Source organism: Castor canadensis, chromosome 12 (genome assembly GCF_047511655.1).
Source record: "Castor canadensis chromosome 12, mCasCan1.hap1v2, whole genome shotgun sequence".
Lineage (NCBI taxonomy): Eukaryota > Metazoa > Chordata > Mammalia > Rodentia > Castoridae > Castor > Castor canadensis.
The window spans coordinates 22184008-22204532 of NC_133397.1; the positions used below are offsets into that span (position 1 = coordinate 22184008).

General features: G+C 39.5%; 2 protein-coding genes across 2 annotated transcripts in view; one reads left to right on the forward strand and one right to left on the reverse strand.

Annotated features, from left to right (window-relative positions):
* The window catches only part of Hadha (hydroxyacyl-CoA dehydrogenase trifunctional multienzyme complex subunit alpha), a 44352-nt gene extending 34465 nt beyond the window's left edge, over nucleotides 1–9887 (reverse strand). Inside the window, exons 1-4 of the mRNA XM_020162878.2 lie at nucleotides 9732–9887; nucleotides 2474–2515; nucleotides 2321–2391; nucleotides 573–706 (exon numbers count right to left, since the gene is read on the reverse strand). Of these exons, the coding sequence (XP_020018467.1) occupies nucleotides 573–706; nucleotides 2321–2391; nucleotides 2474–2515; nucleotides 9732–9798 (314 nt within the window). The 5' untranslated portion in view covers nucleotides 9799–9887. The remainder of the gene's footprint in view (nucleotides 1–572; nucleotides 707–2320; nucleotides 2392–2473; nucleotides 2516–9731) is intronic.
* A 94-nt stretch (nucleotides 9888–9981) lies between these two features.
* Nucleotides 9982–20525, forward strand: part of Hadhb (hydroxyacyl-CoA dehydrogenase trifunctional multienzyme complex subunit beta) — a 34939-nt gene continuing 24395 nt past the window's right edge. The window contains exons 1-4 of the mRNA XM_020162880.2: nucleotides 9982–10131; nucleotides 16193–16267; nucleotides 16378–16422; nucleotides 19857–19956. Of these exons, the coding sequence (XP_020018469.1) occupies nucleotides 16201–16267; nucleotides 16378–16422; nucleotides 19857–19956 (212 nt within the window). The 5' untranslated portion in view covers nucleotides 9982–10131; nucleotides 16193–16200. The remainder of the gene's footprint in view (nucleotides 10132–16192; nucleotides 16268–16377; nucleotides 16423–19856; nucleotides 19957–20525) is intronic.

Genomic DNA, 20525 nt, shown 5'->3' on the forward strand with positions numbered 1-20525 from the left:
CAGGTCCTTGCAACCACATATTTGCAAACATTTAAATGTCTGTGGTCTGCTGGGTAAAAAAGAGGTACCTAGTTAACTTTATAGTACTAATCAGTGAACTTTATCTATTTTCATTCTGTTCAAAAAAAATTGCTTTCAACTTCTTTTCTTTTTTTTTTTTTTTTGCGGTACCAGGGTTTGAACTCAGGGCATACACCTTGAGCCACTCCACCAGCCGATGTTTGTGATGGGGTTTTTTGAGATAGGGTCTCATGAACTATTTGCCTGGGCTGGCTCTGAACCTCAATCCACCTGATCTCTGCCTCCTGAGTAGCTAGGATTACAGGCATGAGTCACTGGTGCCTGGCTGTGCTTTCAACTGTAAGAAAAGGCTACATGTAGTCTGACATTATTTAGGTAAGCAACAAGCCCCTCTGTATCATCAGCTTTATTATATTCATGAAAATAAATATCTTTAAAAAACAAACTTTTGGAGAACTTCCTTTTACTTTCTTTTAAAGGAGGAATTATTAGATCTGAGAAGCATTCTACCAAACAAGGTAAAAGTTGACTTCAAGATTCCTACCACTTACTTGATATCGGCACCTGCAACAAAGCAGCCTGGCTTGGACGAGATGAGGACAGCACTTCTGATTAGGTCATTAGCCCAGATCTCATTCATTACATCTTCAAACTCTGACTGTACTTTTTCATTCAGTATATTTACCTGCCGAGGGGAAATAGAGGAGAACAAAAAGTTGAAATTGGAAGTGCCAGATGTACACTATTCACTGTCAAATGCTATTTTGATTATAGGGAATATGTTTATCCAGTAGAAATATACTGCTCAAAGCAAGAAAAAACAAACAAATAAAAAGCAAACCCAGTAGTTTTCTGTTTGGGTAGCTTTAAACAACTACTAGTGCCCTCCCCTTAAAGATAGGCCTCTGCAGTCAGTTGTGGTGGTGCATGCCTGCAATCCAAGCACTTGGCATGTACAGGCAGGAGGAAACAGCAAGTTCCAGGCCAGCCTGGCCTACATAGTGGGACTGTCTCAAAAACAAACACCAAAAATGAATCTACTCAACAGGAGAACTTGAGGTCATATTCCTAAGAATCTGAATCATACATAGCATATAAATAAGTCTATACATTTATTGGCTTGGAAAAAAAATCTGTACACTACAGAAAAAAAATCAAAATTAGATAGTCTGATTTTCATTTGGTAAATATTATTTATTGAAACTGGATTAGATTATCTTTGGGCTTAGATTATGAATGATGATTATATTCCTCATTATAATTTTTTATCTAAAAATTTCCCGCCATTGGCACATATTATTTTTATGTTCAGGGAAAACACTCAACTTGAAAAAATTCTGAAAAAAAAATCTTAGGCCTGAATCATTAGTTAGTAAATTCTAAGATTATTCTAGTGAAAGGAATGGCTCCTTATGTCCTTAATTTGTAATAGCTGTCAACTATTTTCATCTAAATCCTGCTATTTTATCTAGGCCTCTGGTTACAAATTTTTTTTTTTTTGGTGGTACTGGGATTTGAACTCAGGGCCTCATACTTGTTAGGCAGGTGCTCTACTAGTTGAGTCAGTCTGCCAGCCCTTTTTTGTGTTGGGTATTTTCGAGATAGGTCTCAAGAACTATTTGCCCTGGCTGGCTTCAAACCTCAATCCTCCTGATTTCTGCTTCCTAAGAAGCAAGGATCATAGGCATAAGTTACTGGCACCCAGCCTGGTTACAAAATTTTTAAAGTATGAAACCTAAACCAATTTGAGATGGGCTCCTGACATAAAGCTCTTCTTGGCAAAAGACTAGAGTAATGCTACATGCTTTGTTGAAGTTGCCTAACACAAACCAAGTCCACTTTGAAAAGAGTTTGATTTCCAGTAAGTCATTCAGATCTCTCAGGAAGCTTAAGAGCCGAGTGTCCACATTCACTGGCCAACTCAGAATGAATAATAACTTATGTCAGGCAGGTAATTATGAAAGTGAATTTAATAACCTCATATTTAAGATGGACAGATGAGTTTCAATTCTCATAAACAAAGATTATACTTTAACCCTTACACTGTAATACAAGGCTAGTCGTATTTATCCTTGATATAAATCTGACACCTACAGTCAACAAGAAGGAATTCCTACACAATTCTTACTCTGCTTCAGAAAGTGCCCTCATTGGGCAATCTGTCAAACTTCAATTTAACTATCAAAATTATAAATTTATGCTGCAGGATTACTGCCAGATTGGTGTTTTTTTCCCTATTCAAAACTGGATTCATAAATGCAGATAATAGAAACCAACTGAAGAAAGTTACATTAGGTACCTTTGAATTGGGTGAGTTAATTCGAACAACTGCGACATCCCCTTTGATTCCATAGTTAATATGCGTTCTGGCTAAAAGGAGAAGGAAAATTTATTTGCATACATATTTATTACAAAGTAAATCCAAAAAACAATATAAATATGTTAAACTTACTTAACAGAGCAGAAGACGCTGTAAAGTTACGGCAAATACAACCTGCAAGGAGAGGGTATTTCAAAATTATTTTGCAAAACAGAATTTATATAATTTCTGTTAGATATACTAAAGCTGGAATTTACAACAAAACCCCCCAAATCAAAATAACATTTTGCAGACCATTACTGTGACCACTTCCATATCTTTTTCCAATCAATTATCGGATCATATGATTATTCAGGTAGTAAATAATACAGGTAGAAGAATGCCCCTCCAACGATGTCATATACCCAGAACCTGTGAATGTGTTAGGTTATATGGCAAAGGACTGAAGCTGCAAATGGAATTAAGGCTGCCAGTCAGTTGACCTTACCAGGAGAGGATCACGGATTATCCAAGTGGGATTAGTGTAATCACAAAAGGGAAGAGGAAGGCAGAGAGAATCAGAGAGATGGCAGCGTGAAAATGACTTGCTGCTGAAGAGGGAAGCCCATGAGCAACAAATCAAGACTGCAGGTAGCTTCTGGGAGACAGAAAACATAAGGTAATAGGTTTTCCCTTAGAGCACCTAGAAGGAACAAAGCTCTGCTAACACCTCTGATGCTAGCTTGGTGAGATCCCTTTTGCACTTCTGACCTCTGTAACTGTAAAATAAATTTTTATTGTTTTATACTCTAACTTTGTGGTAATTTGTTACAGCAGCAATAGGAAACTAATACACTAAACAACAGTAACTTCAAAATAATCCAGAATATCACTTCCAAATATATTCTGACTATGTTTTCCAGCCACAGTCTTGTAATTTTTCTGGAAAGATGGCTTTCTAGTGTTATCAAAAGTGAAATCAGGGTTGGGGATGTGGTTCAAGTGGTAGAACACCTGCCTAGCAGGTGTAGAGGCCTGAGTTCAAACCCTGGTACCACCAGAAAAAAGTAAAATTAAAGGCCAACAGAGGCTACTATAAAAGAAACCTTCCACATTACACTTTGCGATTTTGAGGATTTCTAACTGAAAATGTCTATACTGCACTCCACCAAGAATATTCCTACTCTCTGGGGAACAAAGACTGGCTCGTCTCCTCTTTCCTATTCACTTCACTAATTTAGGTGCCCCAGCAGCGATCAGCTGAGGGTTGGGAATGTGGATCAGTAGAGCACTTGCCTAGAATGTGTGAGGCCCTGGGTTCTAGTCCTAGCACTGCAAGGGAAAAAAAAAAAGCCTAAAGACCAGCTTAACATGACTCTAGCTATCTTGGTGGTAACTGCTGTTTTACTTCAGGTCATCCTGGCAAGTATCCCAAACCTCACAGGACAAACGAAGTCCTTAAGATAGTCATCTGAGGGTGTCCTGCTGGTCATTGGTACCCAACTTTTCTTTCCTTTTTTTTTTTTTTTGTGGTACTGGGGTTTGAAGTCAGGGTCTTGGGCTTGTTGGGCAGGGTCTACCACTTGAGCCATACCCCAGCCCCAACCATACTGTTTCTTAACTGATGCTGGACATATTAATAGTTTTTGAGAAAGGCCAGGTACATTCTGCTTGGCTGTGCCTCAGCTTTGTCTGTCTTAGCATATAATCCTCTTCCTCCTACCTTGGGGTGGGGAGATCCCACTTTCTTGTGGCAGTCCAAGTGTGCTTTTGTCAATTAAGTCCCTAGAAAATTGCACTTTGTGTAATCCTGAACCTGTCTGAAGACCGAAGACCTCTTTCTTCAGTCTTATGGCCCCTTCTGCCTTTAGAAGCGAGTGCTCATAACCCAGGACTGTTTTCCCCTAACAACAATGATGATATGATTTTTGGAGCATGAGTCATCACAGGAAAAGCCCCAGTGGGGCTTCAGAGACAGTCAGAAACATTGAGTAATTCCAGGTAAAGATTCCAAATTTGTTGTGAGCATCACTCTACATTTTTTTAACCATTAAATGTTCACTTTTAGCCTGCTCTCATCCAAATACCTTGCTCTCAGCGCTCTGCAAACAGCCCAGAGTTAACATCCCTAATTACAACTTAGTCTCTTGTCTTTTATTCGTGGTTCACCTCAAACCATTTCTCCCATGGACCTCATTGATTCTGTACCATTTTTTCCTGCCCACATCTTCCAAAACTTGCCCAATTATCTTAGAAAAATGTTCTCTTTTCTTGGTTCTAAAAATGAAATCAAAGCATCCTTTAACTGACTAGGTGTACACATGAAACACCTGTACCAGCAAATGGCAGAAATGTTGTTAAGGTAACATCAAATGTAATACAGAACTAGTGCTTTACAATAACCAATGGTTCCGTCATGCATCTCTTCTAATTATACTGCCTTTTCCCAAGTATGTTATCTAATGATTAGTATTAAAATTTTTTTTAATTTCTAATATTCATTGAAATACATAGCATTCAGGCTTTATTAGTGGCTATACTGTTTTCAAATTCATAAACACATTTTTGGAGAGTGTACAGTGCCTACCTAATACAGGGATGCTGGTTTAAAAAAAAAGGTTAAAATCCCTAACAGCTTCTCAGTGGTTGTACCTCTCACTACTCTGTGACCATGTGTCTTTCTCTGTATCTACTCTCCCATTGGCTACATCCCTTTCCTTTACCTGGTTCAGAAGTTGAGAGCTATCAAGCAAGAGTTGAGGAGTTTTTTCCCCTGGCTTACAATGATAATTCAATCAAACCATTTTGGTTTCGTGGATATTTTCAATACAATTTTAGTTGGATGTGGTGGTACATACCTGTAACCCTAGTGGTCTGGAGGCTGAGGTGGGAGGACTGGGAGTTTGAGGCCAACCTGTGGTACATAGCAAGACCGTGTCTCAAACAAACAAAAATACAACAAAAAGGCAAGGAAAGGCAAGTGTGTGAATGCAAAAATGAGCCCTGTTGAAACTGTTCCAGGAATCCGAGGAGAGGGGACAAAGGAGAGCAGTGGAGGGGTGAATCAAGTGTGATATATTTGATGCATTGTAAGAACCTTTGTAAATGCCACAGTGTACCCCCACCCAGCACAACAATAAAGGAAAAAAAATAAAAGAAAGAAAGAAAACTGTGTAGCTGGCATCAGAATCCGAGTAGGGTGATCTTAGGTTCTGTCTGCATTTGTTTTTAAAGTAATCTCAGTCAGTCATCTTAGTACAAAGAAGAAAGGACTTAGGCTCAGTCATCAGGCTTATTTACTAGTTGTGTGACGGTGGAAAAGACTCTTGGTGCATTTCAGTATTTATGACAAGAGAAGCTAGTTATCACCTCAACCCCCAGTGCCTCTCCTTCACTCATGACGTACTTTCCTTCTTGGCTTCTCCACCATTTGAAATCTGCCTGACCTGTACTGAACACTCTTCCTTCTCTGTATTTGCAGCATGGCTCCATCCTTTCCCACAAAACCTCATCTTCAGATTTCAACTACAACAATCTTTCCCTTCCTGGCCTGCATTTTGATCTTTATTACTCACTGTTTTATTTTCTTAATTGTTGTGCCTGTGGCAGGTGTTTTGCCAACAAAGGTAGAATCTCCTCCAACATCATTCCACAGTCATCAATCGATAAAAAAATTTCTTGTGTCCTGACACCATTCTAGGCACTTAGAGTGAACAAAAAAATGTCAAAAATCCCTATCTTGGTGGACCTTACACTCCAGGGTAGCAAGGGATGTAATGTCTGTGGAGGATCAGTTCCTACTCATTAGAGAGAGATGAGAGATGAAAATGAATCTGGCATCAAAAGGAGTTTGTATGTAAAGTAGAAATTCTAGTGAGAAGGGAAGGAGGAAATAAGTAACTTTAACTAGAACAGGGTAATATATATTGGAGTGGGAATGCAGGTTTAGAGGGATGAGGTGGAAAGACAGACAAAACCAAGAAACACAAATATGTAAATAAGAATGAAATAGAAGCTGGGTGCCAGTGGCTCATGCCTGTAATCCTAGCTATTCAGGAGGCACAGATCAGGAAGATCATGGTTCGAAACCAGCCTGGGCAAATTGTTCTCAAGACCCTATCTCAAAAAAACCCTTCACAAAAACAGGGCTGGTGGAGTGGCTCAAGGTGAAGGCCCTGAGTTCAAGCCCCAGTACTGCAAAAAAAAAAAAAAAAAAGACAAATGATTAAAAAAAATGTAGGTGTAATCATGGATTATAATTTTATTTCATTTTGAGCCACAGTCTCTTTATGTAGCCCAGGCTGGCCTTGAACTCCAGATCTGCCTCAGTCCTGGAGTGCTGGGATTACCATGCTTGGTGCTGAAGATTGGTGCTCATTAACCTACCTCATTTTAGTCTCTTAGACATTTTAACTCTAGCCCAACTAGCCTATCTTTGTTGCAAACACATACACAAAACCTCTTCTAAATCAATAAAGACAAAAAGCAAAGAGAAAATCAGTAAATGTACAAACATATTTATAAAAGAATTCTAAAACACAGTCAACTAAATCAAGTCGAAGTACAAGGTAACTTTGCTTTTGGAATCCAGCCTTATCCAATGCCTAAGGGAAAAGCTTACTCTATAGCAGCCATGTGAACTTTAGCCTACTTCTACTGTGCCAGCAAAAGAGAAACCTTTGTCCTACTTTTTATCATCTTTGTATGTAACTCCAGAAACCACCTACAAGGCCACATAAAACATCAGTGGAAAGAGCTGGAATGTGCTGAAACAATTTTAAATTGGAAAAATGTTACTTTGGTTACAGCAATCAACAGCTTTTTTTCAAAATTCAATCTGGAAGAGGGAATGGGATTAAGGAGGTGAGAGTCAAATTAAAAAATACTACATTGGGCTGGTGGAGTGCCTCAAGCAGTATAGTGCCTGCCTACCAGGCACAAGGCCCTGAGTTCAATCCTCAGTTCTGCAAAGACCAACCAAACAAAAAAATTACATCCACCTACTAAAGCATTTGTCTTTAATTCATTTCTGGAGAAATTACTTACCACTTACATGATTAGGAACTTGGATTTAGGAGGAGTGGGGATTAGATATTATGGTTAAGATGTAATTTTTATTTTACCAGTCATATTCAGAATTATAGCACCTATAGAGCAGGAATGCTCTAAAAGAACTACATATCACTTTCAAGGAAATTTACTAATTTTCAAGTAAATGTCAGAGTTTCATTAACTGTCTGGCGATGCCATGGCACAGATTTCCAGGATCAAGGATCCATCTCTTGAGTCTATGTGGTAATACAGGTAATTTTAAATGCACTTTTCTATAAATTTTTTCAAAATTTATAAATTTCTATTAAAAGAAGCAGTAACCAAAATAAGCTACATTCTTATCAGTAAAAACACAATGCAAAACATATATTCATGAGTGTACAGAAATACAGAGAAAAATTAAGCTGCTTGTTTTCTATTACAAATGTAACATGGATAAATTACTTAAAAAATTTCTGATATATAGAGTCATTGTTCTTCAGGGCTGAAAAGAGTTAATATTTACTGAGCACTTATACCATGATAAACGTTTATACTTAATTTTTTTTTTTTTTTTTTTTTTTTGCTGTAGTGGGGTTTGAACTCAGGGCATAGAGCTTGGTAAGCAGGTGCTCTACCACTTAAGCCTAACATAACTGCTTTAGATTTCCCAAAGGGATAATATTCTCCATTTTACAAATGAGAAAACACATACTGAAGTTAACTGCCCAAAGTCACCAGAGAGTAAAAGACAGAGACAGGTTCAAACCCAGAAGTCAGACTCCACACGTAATTGCTATGCCATGCTAGTCTTGTGCCAAGGAAAATTCAGTCTCGTTCATTTTACAGATGAGGAAATAAAGACCACTTAGATTAAGAAATCTGTCCAAAGCCACACTGTGAGGTAGTGACTAGACATGTGACCTGACTACCACTTCAGCATTCCACCAGCTGCCAATCCCAAGAAATACCTTACAACAAGTGCAGGAACAAATTTAAAAACGTACATGATTTTCCAAAAGCGTTAAATGACAAATGTGGAAATTAAGTAAAAACATAAACTGCAAGGAAACACAGACAAATGTTGGTGGAAGGAATGTAAGGAGTAAGAGAGTGGATGGCTCCCTTTTCTTTCATATAGCCTATGTATTAATCTTTTATTGATTAGATAGGTTGCAGACATCTTTCACAATATGTCTTTTTACTATTACTTATTTACTTATTTTGGTGCTGGGGATTGAACCTAGGGCCTTGTGCATATGGTAAGTAAGTGCTCTACCACTGAGCCATATCTCCAGTCCAATGATTCCTTTGTCTTAATCTTTTTCCCCAGTCTTTACAGCATTGAACTTTTCTGGAATATGCAGAATCACAATGTATATTATGACTGGGACACACTGTACCTTGTGGAGACTTAAAATAGTCGTTGAACAAAGAAAGCAGAAAAATATCCAATCATTCAATTAATCCCTAACAGTAAAAGTAGACTCCAGCTACCTGTCTTTAAAAAAAAAAAAATTCTACCCTATTCTTTTGAGAGGAGAAAGGACAGGGAATTCATATTGCAAATTAAAGTTTGGAATTAAGTAACTGGTATTAAGTACAACATGCAACGAAAAAGTCACACTGACTTTACAGATTTGGGATGGAAGGAAAATGCTGGTTTTTTACAACCACACTCTCTAACTCTTTCACTGGCAGTTTGACAACACGGCTAATATTGGGAATTATTAGCTGGGAATCCGCAGAAACAAGATTTAGAAATAGTTCTTAAGATGACCTGACATTTTATTCCTTAAGATAACAGGCTTTTGCGTATTTTAAAAAATGTCGGACCTCGCATGTTAAGGTTCCATACGTTCACACTGAGATTATCGCAACTCCAAGAGTTGAGGTCCTTACAGAAGGCCAAAAACCGGCTTGGACGGGAAGGAACAAGGAGTGGCAGTGATCTACAAGGCTGGTTAATTCCACCCGAGGGGCTTGTTAGGCAGTTCTTGTTGAGAGTAAGGTGCGGTGGAGCCGGAAAGATATAACAGACCTGGTCCTGGTTCTCGCGATCTAACCCCAAGGCCAGCACTAAAGAAAGAGCGTGAGTTCGGAACTGCGACAGGGGAGACCTGTCTGACTGCATGGAAGGACTTGGAAACGTTAGGGGCTATGGGCCCGAAATCGCCGCAAGACTCGGCATAGTGCGAGAGAAGTGACAGTCCCTTAGCAAGGTCATAGGAAACGGGCCCCAGGACAGTATCCCTTCTTTCCCCCGGGGTCCCGGACCGGGGGTGCGCCCGGCGACAGCGAGGGGTCGACGCTGCTTCCTGGCCGTCCCAGTTCCTGCACGGTTTAGATTGAGATTCCGGGCGCCCTAAACCAGGCTCACCTCGGGAGCGGAGGATCCTAAAGGCAGTGAAGCGGCTGAGGCTGCCAATTGCCCGGGACGCCACCATTTTGAGCAGAAGAGGACGAAAGTAGAGAGCGCTTCTAGTAGGGGCGACAGAGTAGAGGACTTTCCTTTTCTTGGACTGAGCGGTCAGGTGCCCGATGCACTGCCTGACTAAAACCCCCGACGCTGAGTTGCGGCCCGCCCTTTGAGGAGGGGGTGGAGTTCCTGGTTTTCTAGTCAGGCGGTTGGTGGACAGCTACGGGGGCAGATAGCACGCCCGGACCGGGTAGGGGTCCTTTCCAGGAAGGACCCGCTTCTTGGTCTGGCAGAGTCTTGTCATTCGCGAGCGAACCTTGCTGGGAGCGGGGTCTGTGCGGACGCGACCTGAAGTGAGACCGTGAGTGCGCTCGGCTGTCCGCCTGGCCTTTCCCTCAGGCAGACCCACTTCCTCTCCGACTCGCTGAGCGGTTGTCTGCGGCCGCTGCCCTCCCGGGAGAGTCGACGTCCAGAGAGCGGAAGGACGTTCCCGGGACAAGGCCTACAGTGCCATCCACGGGGAGGGCAGTGGCTGGGACTTGGTTGTAGCTGTAGTTCCTAGCAGCAGTGTCATTTGTCTTCATTTATCACCACACGTTGACGAACCGTTTGCTTGTGTGTTTAAGACGCTGGGCTGTGTTGCGGTGTTTGTAGTTTCACCAGCTTTATCTGTAGCCAGTCAGCGACTGTTGAGGTTGAGAACGGCGCCACGGGTTTATTTTCTGTTTTTAAAAATCGGAGTTGGGTGGGGGGAAGGAGGTGGTACAATGCGCTCAGGGGCTTTTATTAACCGAGGAAGGGACCCGTTGATCACCTGGTCATTGATACCCCTCACTTTATCATTAAAGAAACGGAAGCCGTGAATGACTGCGTTTACCCATGGCCACAGGTGGGAGAGGGAGATCTAGATCCTAAGTCTATATTTAATCAAGAGCTATGCGTTGCACGATAGTTTTTGTGTTGGAAAGATGGGTTCAAGTCCTGGAACGAAGTGATCTCAAAAAAAATAACATTGAGGGCCTACCGTGCCCTTGGGCATCTTCGCATCATTTTGTTTAATCTTCACGATTCCAAAATTATAGTTTTCATTTTCTAGCTGAAGTTGGGAGGCTCAGAAAGTCATACAAATTTTCTTGTCCACGGCAAAGCCAGGATTCAGAGATACATTTGACTTTCCCTGTTCACGTTGACCGTTCTCAAGAGGAAACAAGAAATGGTAGGGAAGTTAAGACTGAAATGAGGAGTATTGAAAGAGTGAAGGGAGCTTTCTGTTGTAAAACTCATCTCCATTACTGAGAACATTTCTGAATAAATTGCAAAAATAGTCCTTTTTTTTTTTTTTTTTTTGGTGGTACTGGGGTTTAAAGTCAAGGTCTCAGGTTTGCTAGGCAGGTGCTGGTGGGACACTCCACCAGCACGCAGAAAGGGTTTCTTTAACTCATAAGATACTTACCGTTTACCCAGCGCCCGGTGGCTCACGCTTATAATCCTAGCTACTCAGGAGGCAAAAATCAGAAGGATCAAAGTTCAAAGCAAGTCTGGGCAAATAGTCTGCGAGACCGTATCTGAAAAAAACCAAAACAAGAAAGGCTGGTGGAGTGGCTCATGTGGTAGAGCGCCTGCCTTGCCAGCAGGAGACCCCTGAGTTCTAAACCCCAGTGCCCCCCTACCCCCAAAAAAGAAAGAAAGATATTTTTTAAAGCCTGCCTCCTGCCCAAATATGCTCTTTTGTGCACTTAATTACATGTAGCATATGTTTAGATCAGAGGTGGCAAATTTTTGTGTAAAGAGCCACACACTAAATAGTTTCAGCTTGTGGGCCTACTTTAATGTCTGTTGACTATTCTTTGTTTTGTTTATAACCTTTTAAAAATTAAAAACCGAAGTTAGGAGTGTTGCTTAGTGGCAGAGCTCTTATCAAGCATGGGCAAGACCCTGAGTAGCATCCTCAGCACTGCAAAAAAAAAAAAAAAAAGGAAAAATATATTCTTAGTGAGGACTTGGTTCATAGTTTGCCACCCCCTGATTTAGATCACCCTTTTGGCTCCACTTTTTATTCTCTGCACTCTCAACAAAATTTTAAGTTCACTAGGTCAGAAATGTTACATCTATAATGTTTTCTTTGATCCTTGATACTACAAAGGTTTATATAGAAGGGAACTAAGTACATTTATATCACTACCTGCTAATAACAATAGCAAACACATGGTTTTATATATAAAGGTTTATGTAAACCTTTATTTATTTATTTATTTATTTATTTTATTATTCATATGTGCATACAAGGCTTGGTTCATTTCTCCCCCCTGCCCCCACCCCCTCCCTTACCACCCACTCCGCCCCTTCCCTCTCCCTCCCACCCCCTCAATACCCAGCAGAAACTATTTTGCCCTTATCTCTAATTTTGTTGTACAGAGAGTATAAGCAATAATAGGAAGGAACAAGGGTTTTTGCTGGTTGAGATAAGGATAGCTATACAGGGCATTGACTCACATTGATTTCCTGTGCGTGGGTGTTACCTTCTAGGTTAATTCTTTTTGATCTCACCTTTTCTCTAGTACCTGGTCCCCTTTTCCTATTGGCCTCAGTTGCTTTTAAGGTATCTGCTTTAGTTTCTCTGCGTTAAGGGCAACAAATGCTAGCTAATTTTTTAGGTGTCTTACCTATCCTCACCCCTTCCTTGTGTGCTCTCGCTTTTATCACGTGATCAAAGTCCAATCCCCTTGTTGTGTTTGCCCTTGGATCTAATGTCCGCATATGAGGGAGAACATACAATTTTTGGTCTTTTGGGCCAGGCTAACCTCACTCAGAATGATGTTCTCCAATTCCATCCATTTACCAGCAAATGATAACATTTCGTTCTTCTTCATGGCTGCATAAAATTCCATTGTGTATAGATACCACATTTTCTTAATCCATTCGTCAGTGCTGGGACATCTTGGCTGTTTCCATAACTCAGCTATTGTGAATAGTGCTGCAATAAACATGGGTGTGCAGGTGCCTCTGGAGTAACCTGTGTCACAGTCTTTTGGGTATATCCCCAAGAGTGGTATTGCTGGATCAAATGGTAGATCGATGTTTAGCTTTTTAAGTAGCCTCCAAATTTTTTTCCAGAGTGGTTGTACTAGTTTACGTTCCCACCTATATAAACCTTTATATATAAGGTTTATATAAACCTTACTAAATATCAGACACCATGTGCGTGAGTGTTTAATGCTCGAACACCTACCTCAATGTAGAATTGTCTACATTTAACCAAAGGTCCTAAAACAGACAAAGGTTAAGAAATTTGCTTAAGGTCATAAAGCTAGGGTGGAGTCAGGATGAACTCAGGTTTTAGTCACCTTGATATTGTGTCATGATGTTATAATAAACTAGAAGAGCTGCTCCAACTTCTTTCATTGCCTGCCTAGACCCTTCTTTCTTTGCCTCCCAGGTGCCTCTAGCTTCATGCTACTTAAGTGTATATCCCACCCTGCTGTTTCCATGCTTTGAGTGTCTTGGAATCAAAATTCTCTTTTCTGAAGCTTAGCAAATGGCAGTTAAAAATCAACCCTCTCATGGATAGTTTGCTTAGTGTCTCACTTAAAAATCTCTTATTTTTTTTATTAATTATCAAAAGTATGTAGTTCATGTACCTTTTTGCAGAAACTCAGAAAAGTGTAAAGAAATTGAGTACTGCTCTAATTCCACCAGATAGAGATAATTACTGTTAATATTTTGTTGTGTTTTGTTCTGGAAATTTTTATGCATTTTATAGATGTGCATTTACATATCTATAAAAGACATTGATGTATAAATAGATCTTAAGTAGAATTAATACTGTTGGGTTTATAAAGAAAGAACAAAGAGAAGTTAAAGGGTTTTGTATTATCTGTTGCTGTGTACCAAATTATCCAAATTTGTGTATCAAATTTAGCAGCTTAAAACCATACATATTTGCTATCTTACACAATTTCTGAGGGTCAGAAAATCTGGGGAGACTTAGCTGAGTTGTTCTGATGTAAGAGTCAGCATGTTGGCTGGCGCCATAGTCATCTGAAGGCTTGCTTGTGCTGGATGATAGATTGCTTCCAAGTTCACTCACATGGTCATTGGTCCCCAGGAAGTGCAGCGATGTACCAGCTGGCTCCACTGAAGTGTGATCTGACAGAGACTGGGACAGAAACTGCAGTATTTTTTATAGCTTGGTCTCAGAAGTAACATACCATCACTTCCTGACATACTCTTTTGTTTAAGCAAACCAACTGAGTGGTGGCTCATGCCCATAATCCTAGTTACTTGGGAAGCTGAGATTTGGGAAGATTGCAGTTCCGGTAAATAGTTCTTGAGCCCCTATTTGCAAATGGCCTGGAGGGTAGCTCAAGTGGTAGAGCTTCTGCTTTGCAAGCATGAAGCCCTGAGTTCAAACCACAGTTACTAAAAAACACACACACACACAAAAAAAACCCCAAAACAATAAACAAACCAACTGTGGCACAGTGTGGGGAGCAATCATGTGGGATATGAATACCCAGAGGTGGAGATGACGGTGGGGGCCGGGCTCAACTTGGAGGCTGGCTGCTACATCCTTCATTTGCAGATCTTTTGAGTTTGTTCTTTTGTTGTTGTTTTAATGTAAAAACGTTTCAAACAGGAGAAATTATTTTAAAAAATGTACAATGACAAGTCTTCCACTTCTGTCCCCTAGTTCTTACTTTTCTTTTTTCTAGCTTACAGTTTTTATCACTTTCTTTGTACTTTGAGGCATATTTTATACTGATCTGGAAATGTAGATATTATTTCCTCTTTTAACGTTGAGTGATAGCTGCCTCACACAGTTTCATACCTTGCTTTCTTCTGTTAGTAAAATAGCTTACAAATGGTAAGCTGGTACTTAACTATTTACTTATCTTTTACAGCTACATAGTAACAGTATTTCCCTGGGTTGTTAGAGCATGGTTTACCCATACAACTCCCTATTTGTTGGTTATTCCAATCTTTTGATCTTTCAGTGACAGCACAGATCATGTGTGTAATATGCATGATCTAAGTGCATGAAAGTACAATTGCTGGATCAAAAGTTAGGTGAAATTAGGCTGGAGGTGTGGCTCAAGTGGTAGAGTGCCTATCTAGCAAGCGTGAAACCCTGAGTTCAAATCCCAGTACTGCCAAAAAACAAAGTTTGGTGAAGTTGACAGATAATTACCACATTCATGCATTGAGATGGCTCTGCTTTATGCCCTTGGTTGACAAGGGTATGAGAGAGTTTTTATATACCCTTGGTGCACACAGTGTGTATCAAACCTCTGAATCTTTGCTAACCTGACAATTATATCTGTGTGCTTTTAATTTAAATTTTTCTTATTAGTAGAATTGAAGATCTTTTCACTTTTTTTGGAGCGGAGGGGTGGGCTGGGGTTTGAACTGAGGACTTTGTGGCTTGAGCCACATCCCCAGTCCTCGAAGACCTTTTTGTATATTTAAGAGTCATTTAGAGTTGAGCACCATGGTTCATGTCTGTAATCCCAGCACTTAGGAGGCTGAAGCAGGAGGATTGTGAGTTAGAGCCCAGCCTGAACTACATAGCTTGATCCTGTCTTAAAAAAAAAACCCAATCCTCCCCCCCCCCAAAAAAAAAAAACTCAACCATTTGTATTTCCTTTTCTGGGAACAGTCTATATATAACCTGTGCCCTGTTTTTTGTTTTTTTTTTTTTTCATAGTGAGTTGTAGGAATTTAGCCTATTTTTAAAAGTTGCAGGTAATAGTACTGCGAAGTTTTTTTTTTCATATTTTATTAGGATGTATTCATCGTACAGGGGGATTCATTGTGCCAATTTGAATAGCCTTACATCGTACATGGGGTTGACTGCCCACATTCCCCCCAATCCCTTCTCTGGCCTACAGCAAGTTTTTTTCTAATAGCATTTGAAAGTTGCTGATGGGATGCTTCCCTTTAGTGTATATCCCTTTCAAATGCAGACTTTCCACAGTCTTCTAATGATCACAACTCAACCTTCAAAATGAGGTCATGCCCAGCAGTCTCTCTGCTTCTTTGGCCTGAAGAAGAAGAGCACAAACTTGACAAGCTAGACTGTCAGGGTTCAAATCCCAGCTCTGCCACAAGTAATTCTTTTAACAAGTCACTCAATCATCTGTGCCTCAGTTTCCTCATCTCTTACAAAGGGTATAGTAATCATGCCTACTTCATAGGCCATTGTGAGGATTAGGTGGTTAATACTTAGGATAGTGATTGGTACAATATGAAAACCCTGTCAATATAGCTATCATAATATTATTAAAAGCATAGTTGATAATGGAATAAATTTTTCGGTACTTTGGTATTTATAATAGTGAATGAGATTGTCAGTGATTACAGATTACACATAAACTACAAACTGATCAGGTAATCCAGGATATTCTTTGTTCTTCTCTTTTTAGATATCAGAATGACTTCCATCTTGACTTATACTTTTAAAACCCTTCCCAGTTCATCAAAATGGGCCCTCAGATTTTGTAAGTTTAATTTTTCATTTTTCTTTGTTTATCAGATTTGGGATTTATAAGAATTTTACACAGACATTGAAAGTTACTGCTTTTTGTAAATAGTTTATTTTGTCTTCCAGTTATAAGACCTTTGAGCTGTTCCTCCCAGCTACAAGCTGCCCCAGGTACAGTAATTATGAAATAAACATTTCTCCTTTAAATGTTAGACTCTATATTTGTGAATTCTGAATAAAAACCAAAACTAATTTGCTAATTCTCCCCTTTTTATGAGCAACGTGAACATCACTATTGTCTTCAGATTAAAAATTTATGGGGCTAAATTGGTAACCATATTGCATTACTTAAAATTGGGCTTGATGGACTGGGGCATGGCCTGAACAGTAGAGCACCTGCCTTAAAAAAAAAAAAAAAAAAAGAAAGTTGGGTTTGACATGTTGGCAGGTGGCTACTTTCTGGGCTTTGGAGTTGGATGGAGTCGTGAAGGTTCCTTAAACTTTGCTGGCCAGTTTATTTACCTCCTGACCATTAGTCCTAGAGACGGTTAACTTCATACACTCTGGAGACTGGTGGAGCCAAAAGTTCGCTTAAGATTTGCAATTACTAATAGGCTTCTCTACCGAAGATCTTCTTGTTTTATATGCAAGAGGACCCATTCCTGAAATAAAGGCCAATGGGGAACTAGTTAATAAAAGAAGATTATTTAGCCAATATGAAATGAAAGAGTAAGAAAGTATGTTAATTTGATATGGTCATTTAGACCCTCAGTAAACTCAATGAATTAGGCTCTTAACTGTTGAAAATACACTTCTGCAGTACCTGGGCCATGCTAAAAATACCCTGACAAATTCTTAACCTTTTTCTCCTTGTGCAGATTTTATATTGATCTATGCCCTGATTTTAGTTTCATTATGATATTTCTACTTGGATAATAACTTAATAGAAAAAGTATCTTCTATTTAGCTCTAGACCTCTTTCTGGCAAAGTGACCTTGAATTGGTTGCCTTACTTGTGTTTTAGTTTCCTTCTCCAAAAAAGAAATGTAATAATTCTGATAGTCAATTTCATATAGTATCTCAAAGCCCTTTGAAAACTCTTAACATCAATGTAATTTCAAGATGGTATAATTACATTTTCACATTGTATATTCTCAGAGCTCTGTTGCCTAACTACAGAAATTTCATGTTGTAATAAAACAAATATATTTCCGATAGCCTCTAAATTCTAACTAGAATATAGATTTCTGTTGTCCCAAAAGAATAATTCTTTTCTGTCTCATGTCACCGACACCTTTGCTTTGCAGGTCACACAAATGGACCTGATCCTTGCCAAGTGGGAGAAAGTCATTCTGAGTGCCAACATAGAAGGCATTTCTCTGGCATTTGATGTTCTTTATGTTGTCCTGTAAATTAAGTTTGCTGTTTCCTCTTCCCAACTATGTTGTAAGCTCTTGTGAGACTTTAGCTTTTTGGGTTCTCAGTGTCTCACAAGTGTTCTATAAGTAGTTTCTGTTAATAGTGATTCAAGAAGGCACCTGATAAGACAAAGGAATGTGACTTGAGGGCGGGAAACAGTCCTGTGCCTGTGCCAAACAGGTTTTAGGTTGCAGTAGTTTTATAACTACATAATTCCTTTGGAAACTCATGTGAATAGCCCTGCTTGGCAGGGCTATTAGGAGGAAGGAATTAGAGTAAAGGAGTACAGGATTACTGATACTTTCAGTCATCTGGTGAATATGTCTATAGGAAATTTTGACTGTTTTGACAATTACATCTATATACCTCTCTCTCTACCAGAGTAGGGCCTACAACCCAGATATCTTTTTTTTTTGAGACAGGGTCTTACTAAATACCCCAGGCTGACGTGGAACTCAAATTTGGGATCCTCCTGCTTCAGCCTCATGAGTGCTGTCCCACCATGCCTGGTACTTAAAAGTGAAGAACCCCAGTATCTTAATTCCCAATTCAGATTCTTATAACTCACTGCTACCCTTATCACTGTGGAATATATATAAAGAAGTTGTACATTTGTCCTTGAGAAAGTTTTAATATAGCTAGAAGCCAGTGTATACATGAAACAGAATGAAAGTTCTTTGACTGCTCAATACATAATGAATAACATACTCTTCTTAAAATATGATTGTAGTATTAGTTTGGTTTAATTAATTTATAATAAGCTAAGTTATTTGAAATGACCATTTTTTTTACCTTAGAAGTTCAGAGGCAGAAACTTCAGATAACTGGAGTTATCAGGGAAGGCTTTACTAGGAGGGGGAATGTGAAGTAAGCCTGAGAGACTTCGTAAGAATTGGATGGAATGGGGCCATGCACATGGAGGGGCCCTGAATAAAAGCAAGGAGGTCGGACTGAGCAAGGCTACTGGGGACTGCTCATCTGGCTATACTTGGAAGAGTTGTAGAAAATACTTCTGGGTAGTTAAGGTGCAGCCAAGTAAAGCAGGAAATTCATTAGAGGAGTGAAGAATTTAAATTTTGTCTGGAAATGTATAGAAGGAACATGTGGTTAGTTTTTAAAAAGCACAGTGTCACCTAACTTTTATTCTTATCACTTTATTCTTTCCAAGGTTGGTCATGGTCATTCAGGGGACTGAGACAGGAGGATTGTGAGTTTGAGGATGGCCTGGACTACATAGCAAGTTCAAGGCCTACATGGAGAATCCTGTTCTTATTCCCAATCCCCAAAAGGGGATGGGAGGTATAAAGAGGAATTTTAGTTTTTAATCTCCGTAGTTTATTATTATTTCTTTTTTTAAAAATCCATCCACATGCATATTTTTACATTTTATTCTTTCATTTAAAGCAATTAACTGGATGTGTGGTACATGTCTGGAATCCCAGGCTGTGGCAGTAGGATCAATAGTTTGAAACCAGCCTGGGCTACCTACTGCGATCAGGTTTCAAAAAAAAGAAAAGATTGCTTTTTTGAGGTTAAAAAGTATTTAGACAGATTGAGTCAAATAGTGCACAACAGTGCAGAACAGTGGTGATCATCAACCAAGTAGCCTTTATTTCTACATAGAAAGGCAGGAGCATCAAGCTACGTGGAGAGTGGACAATCTCATTGCTAGGATATCTCACATTAAGTTTTATGTGTAAAGTTGGTTGCTTTCAGTGCAGCAGGTTGTCAAACACCTAAAATGAACAATTCTGTTAATGGCATTAATACCTTTATTGAGGATCATTTTTGCATACCTTAAATATTACTTAGAAACTTTTAATTTAGCTTTAAAAAAGATACTGAAATAGTTTATTAAATGACAAGTGCAACTTGACACTGAATGATGTAATTCTTCCTAAAATGTCTATCTTCAAAAATGTAAAAAGATGGAGGTGTAGCTCAAGTGGTGAGCACCTGCCTAGCAGGCATAGGGCCTTGAGTTCAAACCCCAGTACTGCCAAAAAAAAAAATTAAAAAGTCATCTTACTTCATTTTGTTTATTTATTTGTTTGTTTGTTTTTAGTGGCACTACAGATTGAACCCAGAGCCTCACACATACTAGGCAAGAGCTCCATCACTGAGCTGCATCCTTAGCCCTTTTTTCATATATTTTAATGAATAGCTCTTCGAACTTTGTCTTAAAGCTGTCCAGACCAAGTCAAAGAAGACCTTAGCCAAACCCAATATAAGGAATATTGTGGTGGTAGATGGCGTCCGCATCCCATTTTTGCTGTCAGGCACTTCGTAAGTATGAAATGATGGTGTTAATTTGCTCCTTCTTTTAAGGCTTGTCCAAAGTGGTCTTCGTAAATGTAGCCAGTAGGTAATAATACCGTTAGTGGGCAATATATGGAGAGCACCTCTGTGAATTAGTATAGAATGAGTCAAGCTAGTGATGGAATAATACGACAAAAGTCTGGTATAGTGTTAGCTTGAAACAGCCCTATTTGAAAGCTAGTGTTGGTCCAGATAGCTTGTTTCCAGTAGAGCTGTCCTTTCCTTTTCTGGAGACAAAGGGCATTGTTCCCATAGCTCCTCAGAAATTGGAGTGCTGAGGATGTTGGCCCATGGGTATTGCTGTGGCTTCCTGGAAATTCTTAGACTTGGAGTAGACAGAGGTGGTCCAACTGTTGGCATAGCACAACCCCAAGACCAGAATGATCTAGACGAACTTAAAATTTCCTCAGAACCAAACAGCTATTTTCCTTAGCCTTTTCTGTCCCCAAGTGAGGCTCAGTTTGTCCAAAAGCTAATATTGGGAGCAGGTATGGTAGCTCACATCTATAATCCCAGCTTCTTGGGAGGCAGATATC